This window comes from Carcharodon carcharias, chromosome 28 (assembly GCF_017639515.1).
Source record: "Carcharodon carcharias isolate sCarCar2 chromosome 28, sCarCar2.pri, whole genome shotgun sequence".
NCBI lineage: Eukaryota > Metazoa > Chordata > Chondrichthyes > Lamniformes > Lamnidae > Carcharodon > Carcharodon carcharias.
The window spans coordinates 36,341,287-36,369,161 of record NC_054494.1 but is presented as its reverse complement, the minus strand read 5'-3'; the positions used below and the strand labels follow the sequence as shown (position 1 = coordinate 36,369,161).

General features: G+C 42.9%; 1 protein-coding gene across 3 annotated transcripts in view; it reads right to left on the bottom strand.

The window, feature by feature from the left end:
• Positions 1-27,875, bottom strand: part of mcu (mitochondrial calcium uniporter) — a 142,018-nt gene that overhangs the window by 91,250 nt on the left and 22,893 nt on the right. Inside the window, exon 1 of one of the 3 annotated variants that reach the window (XM_041176283.1) lies at positions 20,045-20,257. The exons of the other annotated variants lie outside the window; for them this stretch is intronic. Coding sequence (XP_041032217.1) covers positions 20,045-20,095 — 51 coding nt within the window. The 5' untranslated portion in view covers positions 20,096-20,257. Of the gene's footprint in view, positions 1-20,044; positions 20,258-27,875 lie in introns of those variants that run through there. 3 annotated transcript variants of the gene reach the window in all.

Here is a 27,875-nt window from a genome sequence, read left to right as displayed (position 1 = left end):
TATTTACAATTTATATCAATGACTTGGATGAAGGGACCAAATGAATAGTTACTAAATTTGCTGATAGCACAAAGGTAGGTAAGAAAGTAATTTGTGAAGAGCACATAAAAGTGCCTGCAAAAGGATACAGATAGATTAAGTGAATGGGCAAAAATTTGGCAGATGAAGTATAATGTGGGAAAATGTGAGCTTGTCCACTTTAGCAGGAGGAATAGAAAAGCAGTACATTATCTAAATGGAGAAAGACTGCAGAGCTCTGTAGTACAAAGGGATCTTGGCGCCCTGGTACATGAATCACAAAAAGTTAGTATGCAGATAGAACACGTGATTAAGCAGGCAAATGGATTATTGCAAGGGGAATATAAAAGTAGGGATGTTTTTGTACAGTTGGAAAAGGGATTGGTGAGACCTCAGCTTGAGTACTGTGTACAGTTTTGGTCTCCTTATTTAAGGACGAACAAAATTGCATTAGTAGTAGCTCAGAGAAGGTTCACTCAATTGATTCCTGGGATGAGGGGGTAATTTTATGAGGAAAGGTTGGACAGGTTGGGTGTGTATCTATTGGAGTTGAGGAGATTGAGAGGTGATCTTATTGAAACATAAAAGATCCGGAGGGGGCTTGGCCAGCTGGATGCTGAAAGGATGTTTCCCCTTGTGGGAGACACTAGAACAAGAGGGAATAGGGGTCTCCCATTTAAGACAGAGATATGAAGAAAGGTTCTCTCAGAGGGTTGTGAATCTTTGGAACTCTCTTCCCCAGAGAGTGGCGGAGGCAGGGTCAATGAATATTTTTTAAGGCAGAGGTAGTTAGATACTTGACTAACAAGGGAGTCAAAGGTTATCGGGGGTAGGCAGGATAGTGGTGTTGAGGATACAAATCAGATCAGCCATGATCTTATTGAATGGCAGAGCAAGCTTGAGGGGCCAAATGGCCTACTTCTGCTCTGAACTCATATGCGCCTATAAAAGGAAATCAAATTTCCAAACACATCATTAACAGCTTTAGCAAGCTGTGGCCTTGACACATTCGTTATTTCAAAATTCATTCTAGTTGAACTTCGACACAAATTCACAAAAACAGGATTTACTCAATTGCAACCAGGAATTCCTGCTTTTGCCTACTTCCCCTCACGTTGCAAAGTTATATTGGGCTGCATGAAACCAAGTAGTAATGTGGAAAAAAAGAGGTCAAATGATAAGAGATTAAGAATTTCCCTTGTCCTGCATAAAGTCTCATTGCTGTTGACAGTTTAACAGAAAAAAATGTTGAGTTTTAATGAAGGAGCTCAGTGACATCAAACCATGCCTACGATTGCTGTGAATATCTTAATTACCAACGTCAAGCCAACAGGGCCCATAGTGAGTGAAGGTACTGTTTTGAGCATGCTGCTACAATGATTCATCAAACCTCCTGTATCTTGTGATTTTCAGCAAAGCCAGACATCTGCTTTATGGCTGCTTTTGAGTTGTTAACTGGCAAATGGGACTCGTGAAGCCTGTTTCCCAAGATGGACATTACAATTGCTGGCATCAATGAATTTGATTTCGAGTTTAGCTGGGGTCAGAAAGTTTAGAAGAACTGCAGTTGAAGACAAGTCCTCTTATCCCTAGATCCAACTTCAATACATTTCTGCATACAAAGGATGCTGGCAGCATCCCCTCACTAAACCTGGCCAAATGTCCATTGATTTTATGCTCCAAAGCACATAGCACATGGGGACATAATGGGGTGTCTAAGTGCAGAGAGACTTGCTGCTAGTACAAGGTCATCAAATTCAAGAGTCTAATTTTTGATGCAGAATTAAATAATGATTTCCACAAGAATGCTCGGTATGAAATAAATATTCAGGTTCCATCAATTCTTTATGAAACTGTTAATGCACTTTTTCTCTGCCCTGCTCATTTTAGATTGAATGGTGTGAAAAGTGCATTTAAAGCCTAAACTGTGTCGGTGGCCCAGGTTATTAGTATGTCAACTGTTCTGGACTACAAAACAATAACATTTGATTTGGGGCTAGCTGTTGCTGGGAGCCACAATTCTTTCACTTGCCTTAGATTTTGGGAGCTGAGTAGGGTTGCCAACCCTCCAGGATTGGCCTGGAGTCTCCAAGAATTGAAGATCAATCTCCAGGACACTGCTGTGTGCAACCCTGGAGAAACATCATCGGGAAATAAAACAATCGTCTTTTTTGACATTTTCTTTGAACGTTTCTCTTTACCAGATACAAATATTGAAAACGGGAGATAAAAAGATTGCTTGGGGTCAAGCATCATCCAATTGGGTAAAGGAACTTTTTGCTTTCTACTGGTGTTGGAAGGCAGTGGGTCACAAATTAAATATGTTGGGCGACTAATGGCTGGAGCGTGGGGCAAAGTTAGGTGAAACTCCAGGAATACATTTAATCACAGTTGGCAACCCTAGAGCTGAGTTAGGAAGAAGAATTCCAAAGATGAACCTGGGCTGAAGGTTACAGTGTAACCTGTGAATCTTTGACCTCCCTGGCCATTCAAAACCATCTGTGGCAGGAGGAGTGGCAAAAGCACCTGATAAGAACGCGAGATGTATATTTTTTTTTACACAGTCACCAAAAAATTCAGCCGCCGTTGCCTCGTCTGCTATGCACAAAATGGCTGCTTGCACTGGCCTACATAATAGTCATAACACTTCAAGCTGACTGGCCTGGTCGTGTGACGTAGTTTGGCAGAATTCCTCCTCTGGAGGTCATCGTGAACCAGATGGGTTTTTACACAATCCGAGAGTTTCATGATTATTAATGAGAATAGTATCGTCTTCCAGATTTATCAATTGAAGTGAAATTCCCCCGCTGCAGTGGTGAGATTTGAACCCATGACTCCAGAGTATTAGTCCAGGCCTCTGGAATACTAGTCTAGTAATATTATGACTATGTTCCGTCCCCCTGATCAGTATATCCTTCTATTCCTTTCTCCCTCATGCACTTATTCAACTTCTCCTCAAAGACATCCATTGGAATGTTTGAGTGGTGAGCAAGTGTATTAGAAATACATCTTTCTTCCAAGGGAAACAAATTTCATCGTTATGCTAAGCGTAGAATACGTGTGCCAAAACTCACATGGGAATTTTTACACTTTAGTAAGGCTACATCAGGTAAAAGGAAGAAATTGGAATAATCTTTAAAAATATTTATTAAAAGGGTATTACCATTTACTGAAGCTTAACTGTGTGATGAAAGGCTCGAGACCGAACAGATGAGACACCTGGGAGCAACATACCAAACAGAAGGTTCCTTTATAGCGTGGCAGTCAATATTGCTGAAGAGTGCCCCATTAAAGAAGACAAAATTAATACCTTCCGAAATTAATTTGCCAACAAAAATGCTTGACATGTTTATAATAGCACAGACGGGAACGGGATTGAAAATTGTTGTACCAGCTGTTTGCATTAATCAAACACTGGCTTTAGCATCACCATATGAGATGGAGTCAGGTACAGGAACTGCAGAAGGCAGTGTGCACACTTGCCACGCAGAATAAAAACTGCAAAGTATGTGACCTTACTCCACATGACTCCACCTTTGGCACGACACATGGGGCAAGATCAGAGTGTCTTGTGGCACTGAACCAGCCTCTGGTGCAGGCAGAACGTGGTCATGGGAGATGACGTCTGCCACTTCAAACATTGTGCAAACACAAGAGGGCACTTCAGCCACTTGGCAGGAATGACCAACAGTGGGAGATTGGAAAGGACAATTCTGGTTCGTTTGGATTATCCCAACTGTCTCCCTGATTCTCTCCTCTGCCCAGGTTTAGTCACTACCTTTTTCTCTTTGCATGCTAGTCCCTAAGTGGGCAGACAGCTAGGTACATTTCCAAGATTTTGCCATTGTACGACTTGGCTTCGAGCTGACTGGCTCAAGAATAGCAAAGGGCTGATGTGCTCCCCAGTTTCTTGCTCCACAGGAAACGTCTCCCACTGATGTCCAGGCTAAAATCACAAACTCTTCCAATTCCAAATGACAGAGCCCATGCTTTTCCCACTGACATCAGTGTCTTCATATAGCCACAGGCTGCCAGCATTCAGCACGATCTCGGTGTACTACAGCTCGCACACACCATGGCTCCAGCACAGTCGCATGCAGCTTCAGTAGCTGAAAAAAAATCACCAAACCTCAAGCTGAATGGTCTGTTCCAGTCCTATAAATACTATATAATAACTCGCTCCATTTTATCTGCAGTTACAGAGCCTTCCAGTTATCTGTGCTTGCTGACCTGCATCCTGGATCAGCAACACCTCAATTTTTATTATCACCACTCTGTTCAAATCCTTCCACACTTTAGCCTTCCCCATTCCTGTAACCTCCTTCAACCTTACAACTCTTCAAGATCTCTGCACTTTTTAAAAAAAGGGCAGGGAGTTGTGCCCAGTGTCCTGGCCAATATTTATCCCTCAGTCAACATGACAAGTACAGGTTTTCTGGTCACCATCATGTTTCCATTTGTGGGAGCTTGCTGTGTACAAATTGGTAGACACGTTTCCCACAACAGTGCCCACACTTCAAAAAAAAAGTGCTTCATTGGCTCTACTAAACTTGAAAGGCGTTATATAAATGCAAGTCTGTCTTTTTTCCTTTAAAATAGTGTCATGGAGTCTTTTACCTTCAGTGGAAGAGTCAGGCATCTTAGTGTCTCATCGAAAAGTTGGCACAGCCCAAAAATGCAACGCTCCTTTAAGACTTCACTGATGTGCCAGTTTAAGATTAAATCCTACAGCAGGCTCAAAGTCTGGGGTTTATAAGAATTCCTATTTAATTAAGCTACCTCAATATGGGGAAGGAAACTATCAAATTATTCAACATTATACCATGCCCCATGAATCTGAGATTCAAAATTATCCAGTGCCAATGAGCAGCCATTTGAGCTCTCAGGGGCTGGTTGTCCCTTGCCCTATTGCAAGTTGTCCCAGGCCCAGTTCAGGGTTCCATGCCCAGAGTTATGAGCATGGTCAACAGCAGAACCAGCAAAATTTCAGCAACGTTAGTGTTAAAAGCTGGAACCTTAGGAAATTGGCTGTGTAAAGGTGGAGGATCCTTCACGAAGAGGACTTGTGTTTCCTTTGAGCGCACAAGGAAGACAATAGGAAGCCACCTGAAGTATTCTTTTCCCCAGTTATATTGCTCACTGAAGTTGAAAATGGAAGGACCCTATGAGCAACTGAAGAGGACAGTGTGAGACTGCGAGGTGTGGAAGATGACCAATAGACTTGCCCTTGAGCAATATTCCTAATGGCAGCTGAATTTATAGCTTGCATCAAAGGCATTGCAAGAGTGGAGATAAGAGACTGGAGAAAATATGACTCTATAAACGTGTCAGAATTATGTTAGACAGCGGGAAGTGTCTGTATTTAGTTCCCAAGTTTCCACCAACTGGGTCTCTCCGTTCCACTGCAGAGTTGACCTTCAGTGGCACCTCAAGAGTAAAAAGGAGAGACACACAAATGCCACTCTCTAAGGGAGAGGAGGGAAACAAGTGTGAGCATAATTCCCCTCAAGAATTCATTGAGGCAGACATTTGAGCTATGGTAGAAAGAGAGATAGGAACTTCCTTAAAATATCGAGATTAGAAAGTAAAACGATACAGAATTGGCAAGGGAGCAGTGGGTGTGGAGGTTTAACTAAAAATAAATGAAATAAAGGAAAATATTTATAAAATCACATCCTTCGTGTACTGCAGTTTTCTTCCAAAGTACAGAGTGTAATGGGTGGAAAAAAACTCACATGGATTATGTTTCAACCTAATAATTGCAATACACTGATATTATCACAATAAATCCACAGTAATATCACAAAATACAGCATTAAGTACAAGTCACATGATCCATCACATGGGCTATTTCAGCCTTTATGAAATCGAGATGCTCCCATGCCTTTCTCTTGTCAACAGTTTTCCTCCCCAACTACCTCCTTCAGGTTTGTCTGTATAGCACTATTGCACTTTCCAGGTCTTTAACTGGGTATGAACCATGCTGAGACATTTAGGATAGGTCAGTTTACAAAAGGCAAATCTTTTTCTTTGCGATTAGGAACGTATGTGTATTTGCGAGTCTAAATCCCATGTCTAACCTGATCTTTAATCTGTAACAGCAAAGCAAAACATAATTGTACTTTTTTTTTCTTTATCCTTTTATGAGATAGCCAGCATTTGTTGCCCATCCCCAAACATCCTTGAACTAGGTGCCTTGCTAGGTCAACCACAATGCTGTGGGGCCACACCAGGTAAAGATGGTAGATTTCCTTCCCTAAAGGACATTTGTGAACCAGGTGGATTTTCGATGATAGCTACCATGGTCATTATTGCTGAGACTAGCTTTAGATTCCAGAATTTAAATTCCACCCACATGGTGGGATTTGAACCCATGTCTCCAGAGCATTAGACTGGGCCTCTGGATTACTAGTTCAGTGAGATTACCATTACACCACCATGTCCCCACAGCCTGTGCCTGTATCGGACAAATTTGGCCAGTGCTATTATGCGACATCCCTAACTCTTGTTTGTAAATAAGCTTTCACCTCACCATTCCTCTCGAAATATGGATCAATTTAATGAAAGGATTATTCAGCAGAAGCACAAAGAAACATCAGTTCAGTTACAGTTAATAGCGTTTTAGTAATGAGAGTTTTAGCTGCAAACAGTACTACCTAGTGTACTTTCATCATTTGTACAGGGCTTTGTGAAGTTATGAGGATAGACAAACAGCTCCAGGTAATCAGAGGAACAGAAGAGCAAATATTTACATAATCATATCACTGAAAAAGCTGCTTATCTTGTGAATGGGACAGAGAGTAGTCAATCGTATAGTTAGTCCCACAAACACAGAAGTGCAGCGTGATCTGGGTGGATCATCTTTCCCTTTCTCCCTTGAGTTTTAATAATCTTTCAAGCTTTGTCATCCACTTGTCCTTGAACAGAGTCAGGGCCATGAAACCACAGAGATTCTGCAATCAGCTGTTCACATGTGCTACTGATATCTAGGCAACTAAAGGGGATACAAAGCACAGTCACAATTACACCGCCTTTGATCCTACACACAAACAGAATCAGCCAAACTGCATGTCAACAGAATCAAGCCTGCAGTACTGGAATCACAGCAACTAACTATAACCATAACCCCTAAACCAAGGTTCATGAATATTCCAAATCCAAACAAGTAGGGTGCTGCCTTGGTGATGCTTCAGTAAGTTTCATTGCAGTAAATTTTTTGTCTGTCTTATTTTTAAAACTTGCATTTACATAACACTCACCACATTTCCGATGTGTTTCTCCATATTATGAATTAAGTGTAGTGACTTTTAATTACACAGCAACTGCTTGCATGCTGCAGGATCCCAAAAACACTCAGATGAATCACCAGTTCACCCTACCTTTGGCGGCTGAATTTGAGGGGAATATTGGCTGGGACGATGGGGGAACTCCCCGCTCCTCTGAGAGTCAATGGGGCTTTACTCTGCAGCTGGAGCTGCCAGATGGGCCTCCCCCATCACGAGGGGGAGAGTGCTCTCTCAGTACTGTCAGCCTAGATTAGGTGCTCGAGTCTTGGAGCGGGTGTCGAAACCACAGGCATCAAGAATTTCAAAGCAAGAGCTCGGACAGCCAACCGAGCAGAGCCGAAACTTGGAAGCACTGACAGCTTTGGAAGAGGAAAACCGTATCAGCAGGCAAAGCAGATGGAAAGCAGAGCAGAGCTTCCTGGGAAGAGAATGCACTGGGCAGAACGAGGGCTCAGCAATTTAATCTTAGTCCATCACCAGGCTGTACAGACAGTCTTCTAAAACCAGCATGGCACCAACCCGTCACTGGTCCTAATTAAAAGGACTAGAGCTCAGGATGTCCAAAAGCATTTTACTCAATGAAGCGTGTAGCCACTGTTGTAACGTAGGAAACGTGGCAAGTAATATACGAACAAGATTGCAGAAGCCACAATGTGATAACAGCCAGATAACGCTCTCTAAAACATGCTGGTTGAGGGATAAATATTGGCCAGGAAATAGGGGGAACTCCCCTGTTCTTCAAAATATGATCATGGAAGCTTTTATATCCACCTGAAAGGGCAGGGCACCTCATCGGAAAAGACAGCACCTCCGACAGTGCAGCCCTCCCTCAGTAATTCACTGGATTTTACGCTCATGTCTCCGGAGTGGGACTCGAACCCACAACCTCCTGACTCAAGGTAACAATGCCACCAACTCAGTTGCAGTCCTTGTGAACCTTTCCTTCGCTGCACAGGAGAGTGCTGCAAGAGCTGCAAATGACACAGCAACACTTCTTGGGGTCAGTGCTTTAAAGGAAGCCACAATGGTTATCTTTCTTACCCAACATGTTGGGAGTTTATTGTGCATCAAAACCAACTGAATAATGGACTGCAGTGCTCACTAGCACACGCCAACAACACACTCAAGCTCCTGATCTTTGCAGGGCTGTTATGGGGAAAACAGACAAAGTTGGGTTGATGCTGCAGAGGATGCAACAGAAAAGGGAAAATGGAAAGATTATTAGGTCACCGCGAGTAGAACAGATTCAGGCACTCGCTCTCCTTGTCCAAGGATTGGCAACTCCCCAGAATCGTCCTGGGATCTTCATGAGCTAACAATTAATCTCCAGGGCACTGCTACGAGCAAACAAGGAGCAAACTATGTTTAAAAAAAAAATTTGCGCCTTTGAAAAAAAAATTTGCTTTGATCATTTATTAGTCAACAAAAAATATTGGAGGCAGGATAAAAAGCGATTTAGCTTATAGTCAAGCATCAGCCAATCAGCTAATTAAGAGTCAGTTTGCTTTCCAATTGGTGTGTGAAAGTGGGTGCAATGGACAGATGGAGAGTTAAGTTGGGGGTGCAGCATGAAGAGGGCTGGGGTGGGGGTGTCATGTGTCAAGGCCTCCAGGATTGTGTGCAGTCCAGATTGGCGACCATACCTGGGCCCACTGGACCCTGAAGCTGATTGATGTAGAGACAGGAATGTCACCAACTCTGCCAATCTGAGGCTGACCATTTTCACAAAGTAAATAAAATGAGTAGGAGGTGGTGCAGGGAAGAGGTGATGGAGGACACACTGGGCTGGAACAGGAACAGCTCAGAAATCACGAAAAGAAAACATGAGTGAGATTTCATCTCAAGTTCACTGCTTGACATGATGCCACAAGCATCATTTACGTTGGCACCAATTCAGAATTCACTCACCAACAACAATGGTGGCCCTGCCTTTTGCCTAAATAAATTCATCACAAGTTGCTGACAATTGTGGCTCCATTTCTCCCTCTTGTTGTGCAGCTGGTACAGCGACAGGGAGTGAGGGGGGGGCATTTCTGGTTATCCTGCAAGAGATACTCCTGTAGACTGAGTTACTGAAAGGGGTGCAAGACACTTCCCCCAAATTCTTACACTGGCAACCATGTGGCAAGACTTGGAGGAACGCTTTTTGAGAGAAGGGAAGGATCTCAAGTTTGCAAGTCCAGCTAGCATGTGTTTTGGGAGCGAGAGACCCATTGGAGAGTGTGTGGAGACCTTGGCAGACTCCCCCAGTGATCAAAGGCAATTAAACAGTAAAATAAGGAATACACGAGAATAGATGAAGGAGATTCATGCACTTTGCTGTCCAGGTCTCCACATGGTAGTATAATCCGCGTTAAACTGTAAATCACCGCCTAATTAAGCTTATCGACAGTTTAATTTGTCCTGACTTTAGTTCAATAAAATTGATTCACAACAAAGTTTTGCTGCCAAGTCTATTCCTGCCTTAGAGGGGTGCAAAGCCCCCAAATCCTTACACTGGTCTGTGCACAGCTTCAGGGCTTCTGTTGATTTGTGAGGAAAATGGGAAATGGAGACTGACTGGTCAAGTTTTTGTCCAGTCGCGGGATGTGTAACATGGCAGGGTGGGGATCACAGTGGCTGAACTGTATCAGCCTGACCCACCAGTCTGTCTCCCATCCCCATCCTAATGACAAGGCAGAAACAGAACTCAAACACCTAACACAGCTGGGGCACACGAAAAAATAAACAGCTGAACATTTAACACCATCAGGCAATTTAACCAAGCCATATTGTGATTTGTCATCTAACAGAGCAGTGGGTTCCTGCTACACTTTGAATCAAACACAACCTGTATTTATCTAGAGTAAAACATCCCAAGGCACTTTAGATGAGCGGTATCAGACAGTGTTTGACACTGACCCACTTACAGAGAAGCAGGACCAGTGACCAAAGGATTGATGCCAGGGATACATTTAAATAACGTTTTAAAGAAGAGACACATAGACAGGCAGAAAGTAATCACTAAACCCATGCAAATCAAGGGGTGCGGATGATTATTTGGAGATCAGAGATACAGCAAGTCCCTGCACTTTTTTGAACAAGTTGTGAAACAGTCGGGATGCTGCAAATCTGGAAAACACTGGGAAAACTCAGCAGGGCAGACAAGAATCTAGGGAGAAAGCAGACGCATTATCATTTCAGTCAACATGAAGCGTTAACTCTTCTGTTGCCTCCACAAATGCTTGCCCGCTTTCCAGCATCTTCATCCACTCCCCAGCCATTGGTCTAGAAGACAAGTGGTCACACGGAGCCTTTTAAATCCACCGAGAAGCTTCCCTCGATCGATCGAAGGGATTGCATTAATATAGTGCCTTCCATTGCCTCAGGGCATCCTAACGCACGTAACCAGCCATATAAGCCCTAGCCACGCTGATAATGTAAGAAAAACAGCGATTTGTGCGCAGTAAGATCCCACAAATTAACATATGAAGATGAGCAGGTGCTCTTTTTGGTGATGTTGGTTGAGGGATGAATATTAGTCAGGCCACTGGGGAGAACTCTGCTGCTTTTCTTTGAATGCTGCCATGGGATATTTAATGTCCACCCAAGGCACGATGTAGACAGGGTTTTGGTAAACTGACTCACGCTACACAGTGCACAGTGCAGTCAGACTGGTCAGTGGACTGAATGACTGTGCACTGTGGTGCAGTCCACTGAATTCCCTGGCTGATTCCCAATCCATGTAGTTAACTGATCCTAGTTAGAGGTGAGAGAGATGCTGACATTGCTTGACCTATTCTTGGGTTAGGAGTAAAGCCAGAGTAATTTTTAAGAAAAATTCATTTACGGGATGTGGGTGTCACTGGCTGGGTCCAGCATTTATTGCCCATCTTAGTTGCCCTTAAGGTGGTGGTGAGCTGCCTTCTTGAACCCCTACAGTCCGTGTGGTGTAGGTACACCCACAGTGCTGTTAGGGAGGGAGTTCCAGGATTTTGACCCAGCGACAGTGAAGGAACGGCGATATATTTCCAAATCAGGATGGTGAGTGGCTTGGCAGGGAACTTCCAGATGGTAGTGTTCCCATGTGTCTGCTGCCCTTGTGCTTCTAAATGGTAGTGGTTGTGGATTTGGAAGGTGCTGTCTAAGGAAACAGCTAACCAGTGACTCTTACTGGAGAACACTGCCTTATTTGGGCTTGTGGAGGTTTCGCTGCTGCTCTTGCCTTGGCCGAAAAACCAACTGAAGGTCAGCGGCTTAGCCCACAGATGATGAGTGGCTGACCTCTTCAATCACCATAAACCAGTGGACCGGATTAGAGGAGACAACCGCCCCTTTGAATGTTCCTGAGAGGCCGAGTGTTTCTGTGTTTTGAGATAAACTCTCCATTGGTCATTCCAGTGTATGGCCGTGTGCAATGTGAGCCTGCAGACAAATTCCAAGGCATCGCTGGACAGGAATGCACCTGGAGCCAATGCAGGTTACTGCCAGCTCTGGAGGAAGGTTGGTAATTGGATGAGCTCATCACACACAAGTATTCTTTGCGATCTTTCTGCCCACAAGGCTTCAGTTGCCTTGGTATCCGCCAACAGGTTTGCAATACAAATAAACATACACCCACACACTGGGACAACCAAGGGCAGGTCTTGTCTCAAGCGTAAACTTGAAGTGTAAAATCCCAGGAATTTAATAAAATAATTCTACCACAATTAATTCAAGACCAATTTAAGGATAGAAAATGCATCCAGATAGGCAACTTGGGCTCAATCTGGGCACATAATTAAATTCATCATGTGTAGACTCGCGGGGGCATGGTGTGTGAATAAATCCAGTTCTGCTTTTATTAACTGTAACTGTTTACGGGAATGCAATCCACGGTTCTGTCCATCTTTCCTTGAAAGCTAAGAACTACTGGGCCTCTTTGTAATATCCAAACGCGTGGCAACCCCCTGTAATCAGGTTCGCTGGTTAATGGTGACTGAAGAGGTGCAATTTTACTTTATTCTGCAGGACTCGCTCAGAATTGCAATCCATAATTCCCGATTTTGTTTAGGTTAACGTGTGGTTGCGCAATCTGGGACATTTTATTCACAACAGTTCCCACAGAAAACCAATGATCATTCTGTTTTTGTACTCTGTGGGGGGGGAAAAAAAAGAGTTTTAATATTACTGAGTTCAGTTAAGAGGAGCAAGTCCAGATGTGTAAAGAGAAAATGATTCAGAGTTTTCCACCCCCGCTACAATCAAGGCTTGTCAACTCCAATCTAACTCCCTTAGTTACTGGAGTTTTAAAAACAGGCCCGACTGTGCAAAAAGCTTCCAAACAGTTCATACCTTCCAACCACTTGCCCACCAATCAGAAGAGCCACAGGCCCTATTACACTTCAGATGGGCTACATGTCAAAATGACGATAAAAGGACCAAGCCCGAGGCTTTGTGCAAAACCAAGAACATATTTGGAAGTAGCTGTACCATTACATAACTCCTGCAGTACAGGGTCCGTTTAACTTCAGTTTCTTTGAACTAAACGCTCGACAAAGTGAGCTAGTGTTTCCGAGTCTAGGGAATATAAACAGAAATCCACTTCCTGCAGCAACACTCACTGTTTTCACCCATTCTCACTGCGCAGCTTTTAACTACTTTCACTTCTCAATCTGCTTCCCCCTTAGATTACAAATTTATCGCTTTCTATCTCACAGACAGACAAACTTTATCTTTCCCATAGCAATAAAAATGAATCAAATATCATGCAGCAGCATGAAAAGTGATCATATAGTCCTGTCAGCCCATAATGGATGATGTTAAAATCCCAAAGGTCAAGAAGTTTAATCAATGCTTCACCTAAGATTCTTTCTTTAACCAGCACAACTAAAAAAGTCAATGGGATTTTTAAAAAATTCACTCATGGGATGTGAATGTCGCTGGCTGGGCCAGCATTTATTGCCCATCCCTAATTGCCCTGGAGGAGGTGTTGGTGAGCTGCTTTCTTGAACTGCTGCAGTCCATGTGGTGTAGGTACACCCACAGTGCTGTTAGGGAGGGAGTTTTGACCCAGTGACAGTGAAGGAGCGCGGATATAGCTCTAAGTCAGGAAATTCAAATCTTTTGGATGAGATGTGAAACTGAGACCTTGCCTGCCTGTTCAGGTGGGTGCAAAATATCTCTCAGCCACCATTTCTAATCCCCCTAAACCTACATCATTAAAACAGATTATCCGCTGTTGTTTGCGGGAGTTTGCTGTGGTCAAATTGGCTGCTACATTACAGTACACTTCAAAAAAAAAGTTCTTGGATGTCTGGAAAGTACTTTGAGAGATCTTGAGGTTGTGAAAGGCACTACATAAATACAAGTACGCCTTTTATTGTTGTTGGTGGCACAGAATGATTGTCATATTCATCTGCAGACCAGACACAGCTCACCAAAAATGATTCACTGTGAAGACCTTTGAAACATTGACAATGGGACAATGCTGAACTGATGCAAGAGGCTCTTAACTTCAGAAAGATAAAGCAGCACTCAGAGCTTGTGAGCAGGAGGCAAGAGCAGGGGAAGGGTAATCACAGGAACTGATCTATGAATAGGGCCAGCTCACTGTGGAAGAGGTGATGCTGAAGGGCAAATTTCACTCAAACGTTCAGAATTTATGTTTCAAAAAAATCTGGTCTTGAGTGACGGCTGAGTACAGTGACACCACTATTCCCAGCAGAATGGAAATGACTGGAAAATTTCTCCGACAATCATGTCTGGACACGGCACTACTGTAGGCAACCAGGACTGATTTCAGCTGCCATTCCCTTTGCATAGAGAATGCACTTCTGGGGGAAGACGGTGGCGTAGTGGTAATGAGGCTGGACTGGTAATTCAGAGGCCCAGCCTAATACTCTGGGGACATGGGGTCAAATTTAAATTCAATTAATAAAAATAAATATCTGGAACTAAAAGCCAATCACATTAATGCTCGCCATGAAGTCATTGTCGATTGGTATAAAAAACCCATCTGGCTCACTAATGCCTTTTAGGGGAGGAAATCTGCCAACCTTCCCCGGTTTGGCCTACAAGTAACTCCAGACCCACGGTAATGTGGCTGATTCTTAACTGTCCTCTGAAATGGCCGAGCAAGCCACTCGGTTCAAGGGCAGTTAGGGATGGGCAACAAATGCTGGCCTAGCCACTGCAGCCCACATCCCACAAAAAGATTAAAGGACAACAAAACAACCTTCTTTGATAGCTTCTTATGCTAAATCATTGGGATCAGCAACCTGGTGCACTGATGCCAGTTTCGGCATCGATGAACTGTTTCCACTGCAAGTGCCAGTCAGTAAAAAAAAAAATCAATTGGCAATGCATCTAAGAGGCATCACTTTTACCTATGCCACATCTGCTGTGTTTCTAAGGGATAAAAGTTAAAAAGAAACTGCTTGAAACATGCAGCAAAAATATCTTCTTTACTATGTATATTCAAGTCGAGTCGGTTCTGGCTGCAAATTCAATCAGTACAGGAGTGGATAAGGTAACGCAGACCGACTGCAAGCCTAACAATTAGCAGTCACCCACAGGTCTCTGAAGTGACAGGGGAAGGGGACAGCTGCAGCTCTGTGGCTGGGTCTCACTCATGACGCTATCCATCACTGCTCAACAGTCAGGTTCAGCTATACAGACAGCAGCTGCAATTCAGGATGAATGAATGATGCACAACTTGAAATATCTCCTTACCCTGCAAACAATAAAGGTTGCATTGGCACTGCTGCATTCAACCAGCTGTGAAGCTTTCAACTGAAAGCATCACCAGGACTGTCTTTTTGTGGCTTTGATGGATATGCAAAATTTTTAAAAAAACACTTCAATGCTTCAAATTGCCAAGTCAACATAACTATCCTGTAATTCCTGCAAAGTCAACTTACTGAGTGGGTTAACAGTCAGAAATAATGCTTATAATCTCTGCCGTGCCAACGCCAAGCCATTTTTCAGGGAAATGTTTATTTCCACAGCTTTGCGAACAGATACAAACACACACACACGGTTACCTACATGTGACTCCAGATCCACAGTAATGTGACCAATTCTTAACTGCCTTGAAATGGCTGACAGCAAGCTACTCGGTTCAAGGGGTTAGGGATGGGCAACAAATGCTGACTTTACCAGTGACACTCACATCCCACGAAAGAATAGCTTTCTAAAAAAAAATTTACCAGCCACAAGAGTCACACATGCCTCACCACAGGTCCAGGGAATGATAATGCTGCTGGTTTACCCTCTTCACCCATCTCCCCTCCGCAGCATAACTCAAACTATTCTTTAGAGTTTCCAACAACATTTTACACTCAATGGAATAAACGTGCAATTGGGAACAGTGGGCATCATAAAAAAATACAAAAACTGAAATGCAAACCGTTTATAAACATCTGGACGATGGATGATGAATGACATCTTCAAATTGACTTGAAATATAAATGTGTACATATGTGACTAAGCACATGGAAGCTCAGACTGGCTTGCTGTGCCCACGGTACCCCCGGCATGCTGGAACTGCCTATTGGCAGATGACATGGTGCCCACTGGGAATGAACGGAAAATCGAGGGCTGATTAAAGCAGAAGGAATAGATTCGTTTATTCCTCATCCTCTTGCTCATGTTTCAAGATACAACTCTCAGATTCCTCAGCTGGGTACTGTAAGCTCAATGTTGTGACATTAAAAGGAGAGGGTCATGACACCCACATGACTCCAAGTAAATTGCAATTACAAGCATCAACTGATATATGAGCAGGTCACCAGACTGGGAATCAGTCACTATCTGTCCTTCTGGCTGAATCCCAATGCCCTATCACTGCTTCAAGGTTGGGACCATTTCAAATTGTAGCTTCAACAAGCTTAACATATACAAAGTAACACAATAGCTTGTAAGCAACACCGTCTCACAGTATTCCTGAATTTTATGAGGGGGGAACGTATGCTTAAATACATCACTTTCATATGTCCAAGAACTTCCAATATAAAATTGTGTTGGCAATACAAGTCTGAGCGAATGACTCATCTTTCATGACCTTTTGCTTAAACCGTACTTTTCATCGAGTTGTTTCTTGTTGACACATTGCTTCATTATACACAGGGATTTTCAGCAAACCAACTCCCAAGTTTCTTGTCAAAATGCAAACAAAGACTGCACCACAAAACTCACCACTAGGTACTTATCCTGCCTCACATCAATGTTCCCCCAAACAACAGTGTGCTCAACACACACCTTTCCACATTTTGCAATTGACCTTCGAAGGCAATTTCCCAAGAGGAATGAAGAGATGCTTCAAAAAGGTTCCTCCAAACAATGAGATAAAAATAAAAATAAAACGCTTGAAACACACAGCAAGACTGTCAGTATCTGGAATGCGACTGAAAAGGTCAATGCCAGAGATCCTTCCTAAGAAACATTATCCTAACTTTTCCGGGTGCTCACTAACCTGTTGTGTACAGTATTTGCAGCTCGTTCTCTTTTTAACTTCAGCGGGGTCAAGAGAGGATACCAAGAAATTCTTGGCTCCTTTCGGTATCTTAAGCATGCTGGCAAATTTTGGATGGCATCCAAGTATTCAGTGTACTTTTGAAGGGGGGGGGGGGAGAGGAGTGCACGGAAGAGTGGTTGGTGAAGGCAAGAGGCACAACCTAGATAGTTTCAAAACATGAGAGGGATACCTTACATCGTTATACAGTGCTACTGAGGTATCCTGCCACCCACTGAAACAAGCACAGGCAAGATGTCTACATCATTATCAATATGGCCAACATCAAAATTACAGCACAGCGTCCAACGTCATCAATCATTCTCAAATCTTAAAATTCTGACATTAAACAAGCGTTACAACAGGCCGAAAGTGCTTAGTGATAATTACACTTCTGTTATTGGCAACAATGATGTTTCAACTCAAAATCCCAATGTTTCTCTTCAGCGCAATATTAAAACTTTGCAAATACTGAGACACAACTTTGTCACCCACTCAAGATATGACAGTGTGCATTCTATGGGACACCAAGTTCTGAAAACATACAAAGATGAGAAAGGCCATTTGGCTTATTTTAATAGGTCTACTGCAAAAGACCCAAGGGCCCCTCCCCCACCAAGTGTCACAACATTCATTGGTTCCTTAATCGATTCGAGCGCTTTCCCTCTCCACTGGGAAGTTAATTTCACTTGCAAACAAAGCAATATTCAGAACATATAGTCTATGTTGCTATGAGCTTCTGAGACTAAAACAAGCATTTCTACTTTAGCAACCCATTTCAGTTTATTACTGGAGCTACACCCCATTGTTCTTTGGAACTGCAGTTTGTCAGAGGTAAAAGGGATCTAGTATTGAGTGTGAACACCAGCATGGACCAGTTGAGCTGAATGGCCAATAAGTTATCCTATGTAACAAGACTTGACTGCTGCCTATCACGAGAAGAAAAATAAGCACCCTTTGTAGGGTTTTTAGTAAACTTGTGGTCTCGAGCACTCATATCTAATGGTTATAAATCACCCTATTAAAGTTGGTGATATCGGCTGAAGGAAAAGTGAAATATTGGCAAAACTTGACAGATAGGAATCCAGATGAATTAACCTGAAGATATCTTAGTCTACTACTTCCTTCTTGCAACTTGTTGAGGCTTGTGGGTTGGGGGGGGGGGGGGTTGTGGTTATTTGGATAATCAAATGCAAATGAGAGATTTTTTTTCACACAATTGCTATATAGCTACAGAAATAACTCAAATTACATAAGTTTAATTATTGCTGTGGACTCCCCAATTCCCTTGTGCATCTCAGTGTGAAAACCTCTGCTTTTATAAAATCAAGTTCTCAGTGTAAGGTGGCCTGTCTGATGGAAGGGAGGTGATTGTCCAGTAAAAGGGTCAAGAGAGCGAGAGCGAAAAAACAGGATTTCACGACAGCCCCGCTGGTTGACATCTCAGCAGCTCCTTACAAAACAGAGCTGCAGATTCCAAGGGACACATCACCTACCAAGCTCCCTTGAATCAGAGCTTGCAGTATGGCAGGGCTATGCTTTTAATCACAGCTGAATCTGCCTGATATCTACAAAGTCTTGCTGCATTTTGGCTGTAAAATCAGCGCTGGGAAAAAAAAAATGTCATTGATATGCTGCACAAAGCACACAGGCACTGCCCTTCTGACCAAGGCATGTTGCAACAGGTTGGTTAACAGTCATCTAATTTCTGTAGCCAACCTTAGCCAAACAATTAGAGACAACTCAAAACACCCAGGTCAAGAAAGCCAATGAGGAAGAACGTTGATTGCGTAGAAACATTGAAGTACAGAAAATATGGTACAAACACCATTATAATTAGACTGTGAGGGGCACTATTATACTGTGATTGCTTAGAAACCACAAGAATGTGTCAGTTGCCACTAGGCATTTCTCCAGTAATCCTATTAATTCAAGCAGGATTTAGAATAATAATGGCGTTAAATATCATCCTTTAGCAATATAAATTTTCTAAGGTTTTCTTAATTTAAAACTCAAGATGTGACAAATTTCCTAGTAGGTAGATAGTACTTCAGAAACACAGAACCCATTTATATTAAACTTCTGCAATCCATTTCAAGTATGTTTGCTGTCAGTAGTGAAATGGCTTCCTTTAGGAAGTGTTTAGGGAGCAGCAAAAGAAAGATCTGCATTTATGTAGCAGCTTTCATGTCATCCCAGGGCATCCCAAAGCGCTTTACAGCCCTGGCTTTGGAAGTATCGTCCCTGCTGTAAGAAACAGGGCAGCAAAATTGTGCACACTACATAATAGTCGACTATCACATTGCTATTTGTGGGGCCTTGCTGTGTACAAATTGGCAACGAAAACACTACAACTGCTCTCAGCATCTCTGGATGAAGGCATTGCCTCCTCCGAAACCTAGTCTTCTCATTCAAAGGTGAAAGCACTATCAACTCAGCCACAGCTGACCTCAATAAAACTCTTGCCAACACTATGAGACATGCTGCATTTTGCGATATAAGGCTCCCATCATAAAACAGAACATCATTAGTGCCACAGACACCACAAAAGTGCTTTGAGGCACGTCATACTTTATCATACACGCACAGTTGTGTGCTACTTAGAGAGCCAGTTGTTTCAGCCTGCTTCCTTCTGACCTTGGAGAGAAGCCTGGGATTTATGAGCAGCTGTCAGTCTGCAGGGCTACATGCTAATGGGCTTCAGAATGTGACAGTACCTGGGTCTCATTGCCTTCAAGGGCCAATCCACATAGCAGAATAATACAACAAGCTTACATGGTGTAGCAGCCATGTTGGCATGTCCTGCAGCCTATCAGCAACATGATGAGAGATGGGTTTAGGATTAATCTAAGTGCTACACACTGAATTTATACAGCACAGTGTGAAATTAATTTCTCACCCTAAGCAAATATGACAGGCAATTTTGTTAGAACATTCACATAAAAGACTAGTCAATCTAATCCTGGTGTTTAAAAATGAACAAACAAAAACCAAGAAACTGCAAAGGGAGAGGACCTTGCAAGTTGCAATAAACATACCAGAAGACAGGCAAACTGCCAAGGCTCGGATGGAAAAGCTGCCTAGTTTTAGAGCAGAAATCCCTCAAGATCAAACAGTGGGGAAGAAAGGATCATCAGACAGGCAAGCTTCTAACCTGGAAATGGTAAGTGAAGTACAAGAGACCTCACATTCACAACAGAAACTTAATGCGTCTCTCAAACCTGTCAAAATGCTTCGCAAAAAATCGATTGTTTTGAAATATACTCACCATGTCCATAAACCTAATGACTATTTTGCACAAAGCCAAGTCTACACACATCAGTGGGTCATTTTGCCTTTGACAGTGTCAGTTCAAGGAAAAATATTGGGTGCACACAATGGCATCACAAATCCCGGGCAGAATGGAAATTAGTGGGCGATTCCCCTGTTGTCAGTAGAATCTCTGCTACCCCTGGCTGGAGAGTCGAGAACTAGAAGTCATTACTTCAGGAAAATGGGCCATCCATTGAGGCTGGTGTGAGGAGAAATTTCTTCATTCGAGGGCTGTGAATCACTGGAATTCTTGACACCAGAAACTATGCATGCTCAAGTGGATGAGCCTATTCAGGACTGAGATTAGGGGGTTAAGGACAAGGAGCTCTTGAGGCACAGTAGTTGGTAGCGCCCTTCCCCGAGCCACCTTATGACTCAATGGTCACGGAAGGTGCACTCATAACACAGCTAAACAGGTGGATTGTCAGTCTGAAAATCCTTCCACTGCGCCTATGGCGGGTACCAAGAGCGGGACAGATGCCTGGCCGGCCATGCTGGATGTGGAGTGACGCCCCTCGAGCTATAGCCTCTGGTTTCAGGCTAGTGACCAGTTCCATGAAAAACAAGCTATGAAAACAGACATGTACTTCGTCTGCCACATGCCTCACTAGATGCGGGAAGGCTAAGAAGGGGATCAAGGAACAGGGAAAGTGGAGTTCATAAAGATGATCTACCAGAATCTTACCGAATGGTAAAACAGAAGCCATACAGCCTACTCTTGCATCTATTTTATGGAGTAAGCACAATAGTCAAACAGGGCCTCACACAGTACAGAAATATAACACGGGCACAGTTAACGTGGTCTGGCCTGTTCATGTTAGCATTTACCCTCAACTTGGGCAAATATTTTTGAGGACCTTTTTGAATTCTTAACCAGAACATCACCACGATTCTCAGCCAAATGGTCAACGTCTGAAGTAGGGGATTGAGCCCACCACCTCCTGAGCCTAGCCACTGTGCAGCTCAATGCCGGGGCTGAAGCAAAAACAAACTTATTTTAAAATATTACCGAAGATCCTTCTGGTGGAGTTAGGCTTCAGCTTCAACAGCAATTGAGATCACATCGCATTCAGCTGTGCAGTCGATCCACAATGACATCGCTCTGAGGTGCAACGCCCTCACCAATCACCATGAGATGCTTAGAAAGGCTCATCAAATCAAGCTATGAAGTAATTGATGTGGACCAGCTCTGACACTTGATCACTGTCCATTTCACCAGCACTTTCATTAACTGGTACAGGATTTTGTTTCGAACAGCTGTATGTGTCTGTGCCAAGGTTTAAAGGAACTTGGTTTTTATTCTGTTGAAGCACTGATAGGTAGATCAGCTAACATACTATTAACTAACATATTGAATATTTGCAGCCCAGGTCGATTGTGAAGAAACAAAATTCACATCTTGCAAAGGAACCTGTTAAAATGTCTGTTAGAATGTTCTGGAAGGAAGCCTTGGCAATACCAAGTACTGAGCAAACCCCACCACTCTGGAAGGCATCAACACTTTGCAGGGTTTGGTTCTGTGGTTGTCCGAGAACTTTTATTAACTGACCTAAAGGCTGAGGCTCAACAGCAAGTAGTGGAGGGGTATTTCATCACTTTTTTTTTGGGGGGGGGGGGGGGGGCAAGATTAAAAAATGGGAAAATCAAAGTCAGTGTCCATCATGCCCTTGTCCAACATCCAAACACACCATGGACTGACAGCAGGGATAAATGGAAAAACAAATCAGAAATGTCAGTCCCAACCCAGGAGCAGAGAACACAACTATAACATCCCCAGGATAGCCCCAGTATGGATCACTAGCTCAGTGCAAACCAGGGATTGAACCCCAAACCATCCTGGTCTAGTTTTTTTTTCCCCCTTTATTCTTTCATGGGATGTGGGCGTCACTGGCCAGGCAAACATTGTTACCCATCCCTAAATGCCCTCGAATGGAGTAGATTGCTAGGCCATTCCAGAGAGCAGTTAAAAATCAACCACATTGATGTGGATCGGGAGTCAAATGTAGGCCAAGCCAGGTAAGGATGGCAGATTTCCTTCCCTAAAGGGATTAGTGAACCAGGTAGGCTTCTACAAGAATCAAAGATTGTTTCATGGTCACCATTGCTGAGACTAGCTTTATATTCCAGATTTTATTAATTGCAGTCAAATTCCACCAGCTGCCATGGTGGGATTTGAACCAATGTCCCCAGAGCATTAACTTGGGCCTCTGGATTACTAGTCCTGTGACATTACCAAAAGCCACCCATCCCCCCAGGCCAGCTATAAAACTCACCAGTTTATCAGGAGGCGGTAGTGGAAGAGTTTGAAAAGGGTAGAATCCCCCAGAATGAATTGGACATTGATGGCAGCTGAATTGTTTTAGCACTGGGCCAGCAAACCAGAGGGCCTAAGTTTAAATGCCATCACAGTAAACTTTGAAACTGAATTCAGTATATATGATGCAGCAGACAAGTGACTTTGAAATCTGGCTGATTGTCATTAAAACCTGACTGGCTCATTAATATCCTTAAAGGAAGAGACCATGCCTTCCCTTCTGCATGTGGCATGTGGAAAAGCCACACTACATGTCCTCAGAAATAAGAGAGATGGGCAATGAGTATTGCCTTGCCAGAGTCATCCATTTGCCAAGAAACACTTAAAAATTGCAAGAGGCAATTTATGAGTCCAGCTTTTCAGGTGAAGTCTCTCCATTAACCAAGCACATGTTGACAGGGAGCACTCAATAAAAACATCTGAACTATGCACCACTTTCCCTTTTAAGATCCATTGCCCAGACTGTGATTCCTGCCTCCAGACAATACTATAAACTGTAATTTCTGAGTTCACTCAGTTGAAGAAGATTTAACCCAAATGGAGTCTATGTTTCTGGAAAAATGCACACAGCATGTGTGTGGGCGACAACTACTTTAAAAAAAGACCCAATTATATTCTGGATTAGGCTATCAGCAGAAGAGGTCTGAATCACAGATTAACAAGGTAATAGTTAAATTATTTATTCCATTTCTCCCACATCCTTCCTTACACTGTAAGACCTGCACTGACTGATATACACCAGTCCTAAATCCTGTCAGTGAGTCAAAAGTGCTATTAAATTTATTTCATTAGTTATTTCAAACTACATTTTAAACCTCACACATACAACGGGTTTACCAATTAATAAGCCCACTCAGTCTACATCAGTGCCAGCTAAAATGAACAGAAGCCCATTTATATAATTCAATGATTCTTTCAAGGCTTATAAATTTTACCTTTTCTACAAACAGGGTTAGTTTATTACAAATCTCTCACACAGAATACTCCGCACGCAACAAATAAAAGCAGATGGGTAGGTGGGGGAACATTCCCTAGGTCAGGAATTCATTAGAACTGTAGATATAGATCAAGATAATGCAGACACCATGACAATACCAAGCACATTCACTCAACCAGGCACAAATTTGTTTTTAAATTATACAAAACAACAGAAATAGTTGGCCCAAGACAAAGCAGCCAGACTCAGAAATATCAAAACGGAAATCTATTGAAGTTCCGTGAGGAGTGATATTGCAAGTTCAGCAGATTTCTGCCCGTTGGGGCTGGCCATTTCTTAAGTCACGGCAACAGCACGTCCCTAATTCCGTACTGTGCGTTAAGTTTTTGCAATCTTTCGCGAGGTTGGCACATGGGAGATCCAAATCAAGTGTCTTTGGCTGAACCAGGTTCAAATTGAGTCAGAATGTTCATATGTAATTAAAGTCATTATTCTGTATTTATTTCTGTCTAATCCCATTATAAATTCCTATATCCACATTTATCATGAAAACAGTCCAGTGTAAAAAGTCCCTCCCATCAGTGGTGGCATACAGTGTCTCCATTAGTGGGTAGATGTAATTACAGCGTAGTCATGCAGCAATATTACCACACCCCCACTGGACAATGGAATTCCAAAGGCGCTAACACAACTTTGGTTATTGGAACAGCAAACATTTGCAAGGTAGCTACCGGCTCCCTCCCCGCCACCACCCCACCCCCATGTCTGTTGCCCCCAGTCACCTTTCAAGACCTCACACGGCCACACTTCACACAGCCTTCCATCCTTCTTTAAATAAATTTTGCCCTTTTCGATCTGTACATCCCATTGCTTCAAATTGTCTTTAGAAGTTACTTTTCCCTGAATATAACAATCTTTCACGTTATCATTATGGCCAGCACTTTTGGGAAAAATTAACATAATAACCTTGCTTTATTTATCTTGCCAGTTGTAAACACTTTCCATTTCCCTTTGAAAACCGAACACTTTTTCACTTATCTAAAAATGCAAATTTCATTCACACCGTACCTGCTGAGACCTCACCCCTAGCTCACTCATCTCCAAATGCCGGGTTTACACCTCACTTCTTTGATAATTTAAACCTTGCAGCCTAACTATCTCGAGTTTAATTAGATTAAACACACACACACCTGCTTTAAAGTAACCCAAAATAATATTAGGAAAATATGATAGTTCCTTGACATTATGACAACTGATGATAGTTTCATGGTCAACATTACTAAGGCTAGCTTTCAATTCTGGATTTATTCATTAAATTTAAATTCCATCAGCTGCCATGATGAGATTTGGACCAAAGGCCTCAGAGCATTATCCTTAGCCTCTGGATTACTAGCCCAGTGACATTGCCACAACGCCAACATCTTGCCACAGTACTGTATACTAATAAAAACAGCTGCAATGATGATGTTGTCCTTCAGAAATGAGGCAGTAGTTATCTAGCATGTCAACATTTGCAAGGGTCAGCCAGGCAGTATAGGTTGACGGTCACTAACTTACATTTCACAGCATTGTGCAGGATCAGATGATAACAATTTAAGAATACATGGCACTGACTATTACATGGTATTTACAGCACAGGAGCAGGCCATTCAGCCCAACAGCTCCATGCTGGAGTTTTGCCCCTCACTAGCCTCCTTCCACCACTCTTCATCTAACCCAATCAACATATCCTCCTCTTCCTCACTCCCTCATGTATTTATCCAGCTTCCCCTTATATATCACCTGTGCAAGACACCTCAACTGTTCGTTGTGGCTGTGGCTTACACATTCCCACCACACTCCAGTAAAGAAGTTTCTCCTGAATTCCCGATTGGATTTATTAATGGCTATCTTATATTTATGAGGTTAAATGCAGCAATGCACAAACTGTGACTGCCCAACAGCACTAATGGGCCATCTGCGATAATCCTTTCAGAGCAAAAACCAAAACTTAATTGATATATTGCAGAATATATACATGTCAAAATAAATAAATAAAATTCACCATTTCAGCTCAAATCACATGTGACCACATCTGACTGAGGGATAGTTGGAAACTACCTGCCAAACAAATTGAATTAAGGCAATTCCTCCAAGAATTTCATCTGCACACAATGTAAAGTGCAGCATAAAACAGGGCTGTCTCAAGGATGGAACAGAAATGGTGGTGTTAAAAATGCCACAATTGACAACATTAACATTATTGTCTGTTTGAGTTTGTGACAAAGATTGAAACAAGGAGCAGCGGAGAACTGATTATTTGGAGGAACTTGCTTACTGTCATCATTTTCGGACACCATCTCAGTGGGATACATCTCCACTGATACTTCAGTGCACAGCAGGATTAACATTCTAAGTGCAAAACAATTCACTTACACCTGACACGCACAGACTACCTCAATGATTAACCATACGGGGTCAAGAAAACCAGTAGTAATGAAAACCTAATGGTTAACCTCTTCTGTAGATATTCTGTTGGTCTGATGCTTTGCACTTCTGTGTCTGAGTCAGAAGGTTCAAGTGCCAGTTCAGTGTATAAAACAAGGTTGACACTCTAAATCAGCATTGAAACACAGCTGTATTGTTGGAATCACTGCCCTTTGGAGATGTTAAACCAAGGTCCAACTCAGTGCACTGACCTCTTATTTGAAGAGAAGTAATGAGTAAGCCCAGAGTCCTGATCAGCATTCCACCCCCCACTACCATGACCGAAAAATGTCACTGGTCTATAATTTGTGGGATCTTACTGTGTACCATATTGGCTGTCACATTAACATGCATTATGTGTGGGTATCGCAAGACAACTTTGGAAGAAACCAACTTTCGACTTATTTGATTGTATTCTTGCAAATCAAAATCCTGGAACTCCCTCCCTAACACCTACACCACATGGACTGCAGCAGTTCAAGAAGGCAGCTCACCACCACCTTCTCAAGGGCAACTGGGGATGGGCAACAAAGGCTGACGTCGCCAGTGATGCTCACATCCCATAAAAGAATAAAAAGAAATCACCCCAACACCACGGTCTTCCCATCAATTCTGTGGTGTTCCTCAAGTCCAGTACCTTAACCTTTATCATAGCAATTAACTCATCTGGTCTTCATGCTCTGTGTAAAGCCATACCCCCTAACTTCTTGCTAAAATGTGGAATTCATTGTCAGAAGAAGCAGTTGAGGCAAATAGAAGAGATGCATTAAGGGGAAATTAAAGAAAAATGAGGGAGAAAGGAATAGAATAGATAGGGTTGATGAAGGTTAGGAGGGTTTTTGGAGGACAACACTGGGTTAGACTTGGTGAGCTGAATGGCCTATCTCTGAGCTGTATAAACTAGGTAATAATTTGCACCTTCTGTCCTAACTTTGCCCATCACAACCCTGAACTTGCTTCACTTCATCCTGAAAGTAGTGCTCAAGACATACTTTCTCTGTTAAATTAAATATCTTTTGGACCTCTAAGGTTCTCTGACATCCATTTTTGGGGAACGAAAATAGAAACAATGTTGATGACTCAATGGACGATTTCCTGACACGCACTGCTTTACTTTGAACTTCACCAATATTCCTTTCCTGTGAGCATCAATCACGCCTCTGTACTTAAGCAATCTGGGGAGGAACCAAGATTGTTGATATCACAGTAACTGGTTTCACAAAAACAACAGTTACTTCATTCCTGTGTTGGGAGAGGCCTACCTTCAATTCAATTTACACTGATGTGATTACGCATCAGAGCCTTTGGCACTGGGGATTTAGGTGTGTTTCACCTGCCCTATTCAAACTGTGAGCACAAGTTAGGGAGGAGGTACTTAAGGCCTTTGACAAGGTCCCTCCTGGCACAAAAGGTAAAGTCTCACAGGATCAGAGGTGAGCTGGCAAGATGGATACAGAATTGGCTTGGTCATAGAAGACAGAGGGTAGCAGTGGAAGGGTGCTTTTTTGAATGGAGAGCTGTGACTAGTGGAGTTCCGCAGGGATCAGTGCTGGGACCTTTGCTGTTTGTAGTATACATAGAAGATTTGGAGGAAAATGTAACTAGGCTAATTAGTAAGTTTGCAGACGACACTAAGGTTGGAGGAGTTGCAGATAGTGAAGAGGATTGTCAAAGGATACAACGGGATGTAGATCGGTTGGAGACTTGGGCAGAGAAATGACAGATGGAGTTTAATCCGGACAAATGCGAGGTAACACATTTTAGAAGGTCTAATACAGGCAGGAATTATACAGTAAATGGCAGAACCCTGCCATCGACGGGCAGAGGGATCTGGGTGTACAGGTCCACAGGTCACTGAAAGTGGCAACGCAGGTGGATAAGGTAGTCAGGAAGGCATATGACATGCTTGCCTTCATTGGCAGGGGTATTGAGTATAAAAGCTGGGAAGTCATGCTGCAGCTGTATAGAACCTTGGTTAGGCCACATTTGGAATATTGCGTGCAATTCTGGTCGCCACATTACCAGAAGGATATGGAGGTATTGGAGAGGGTGCAGAGGAGGTTTACCAGG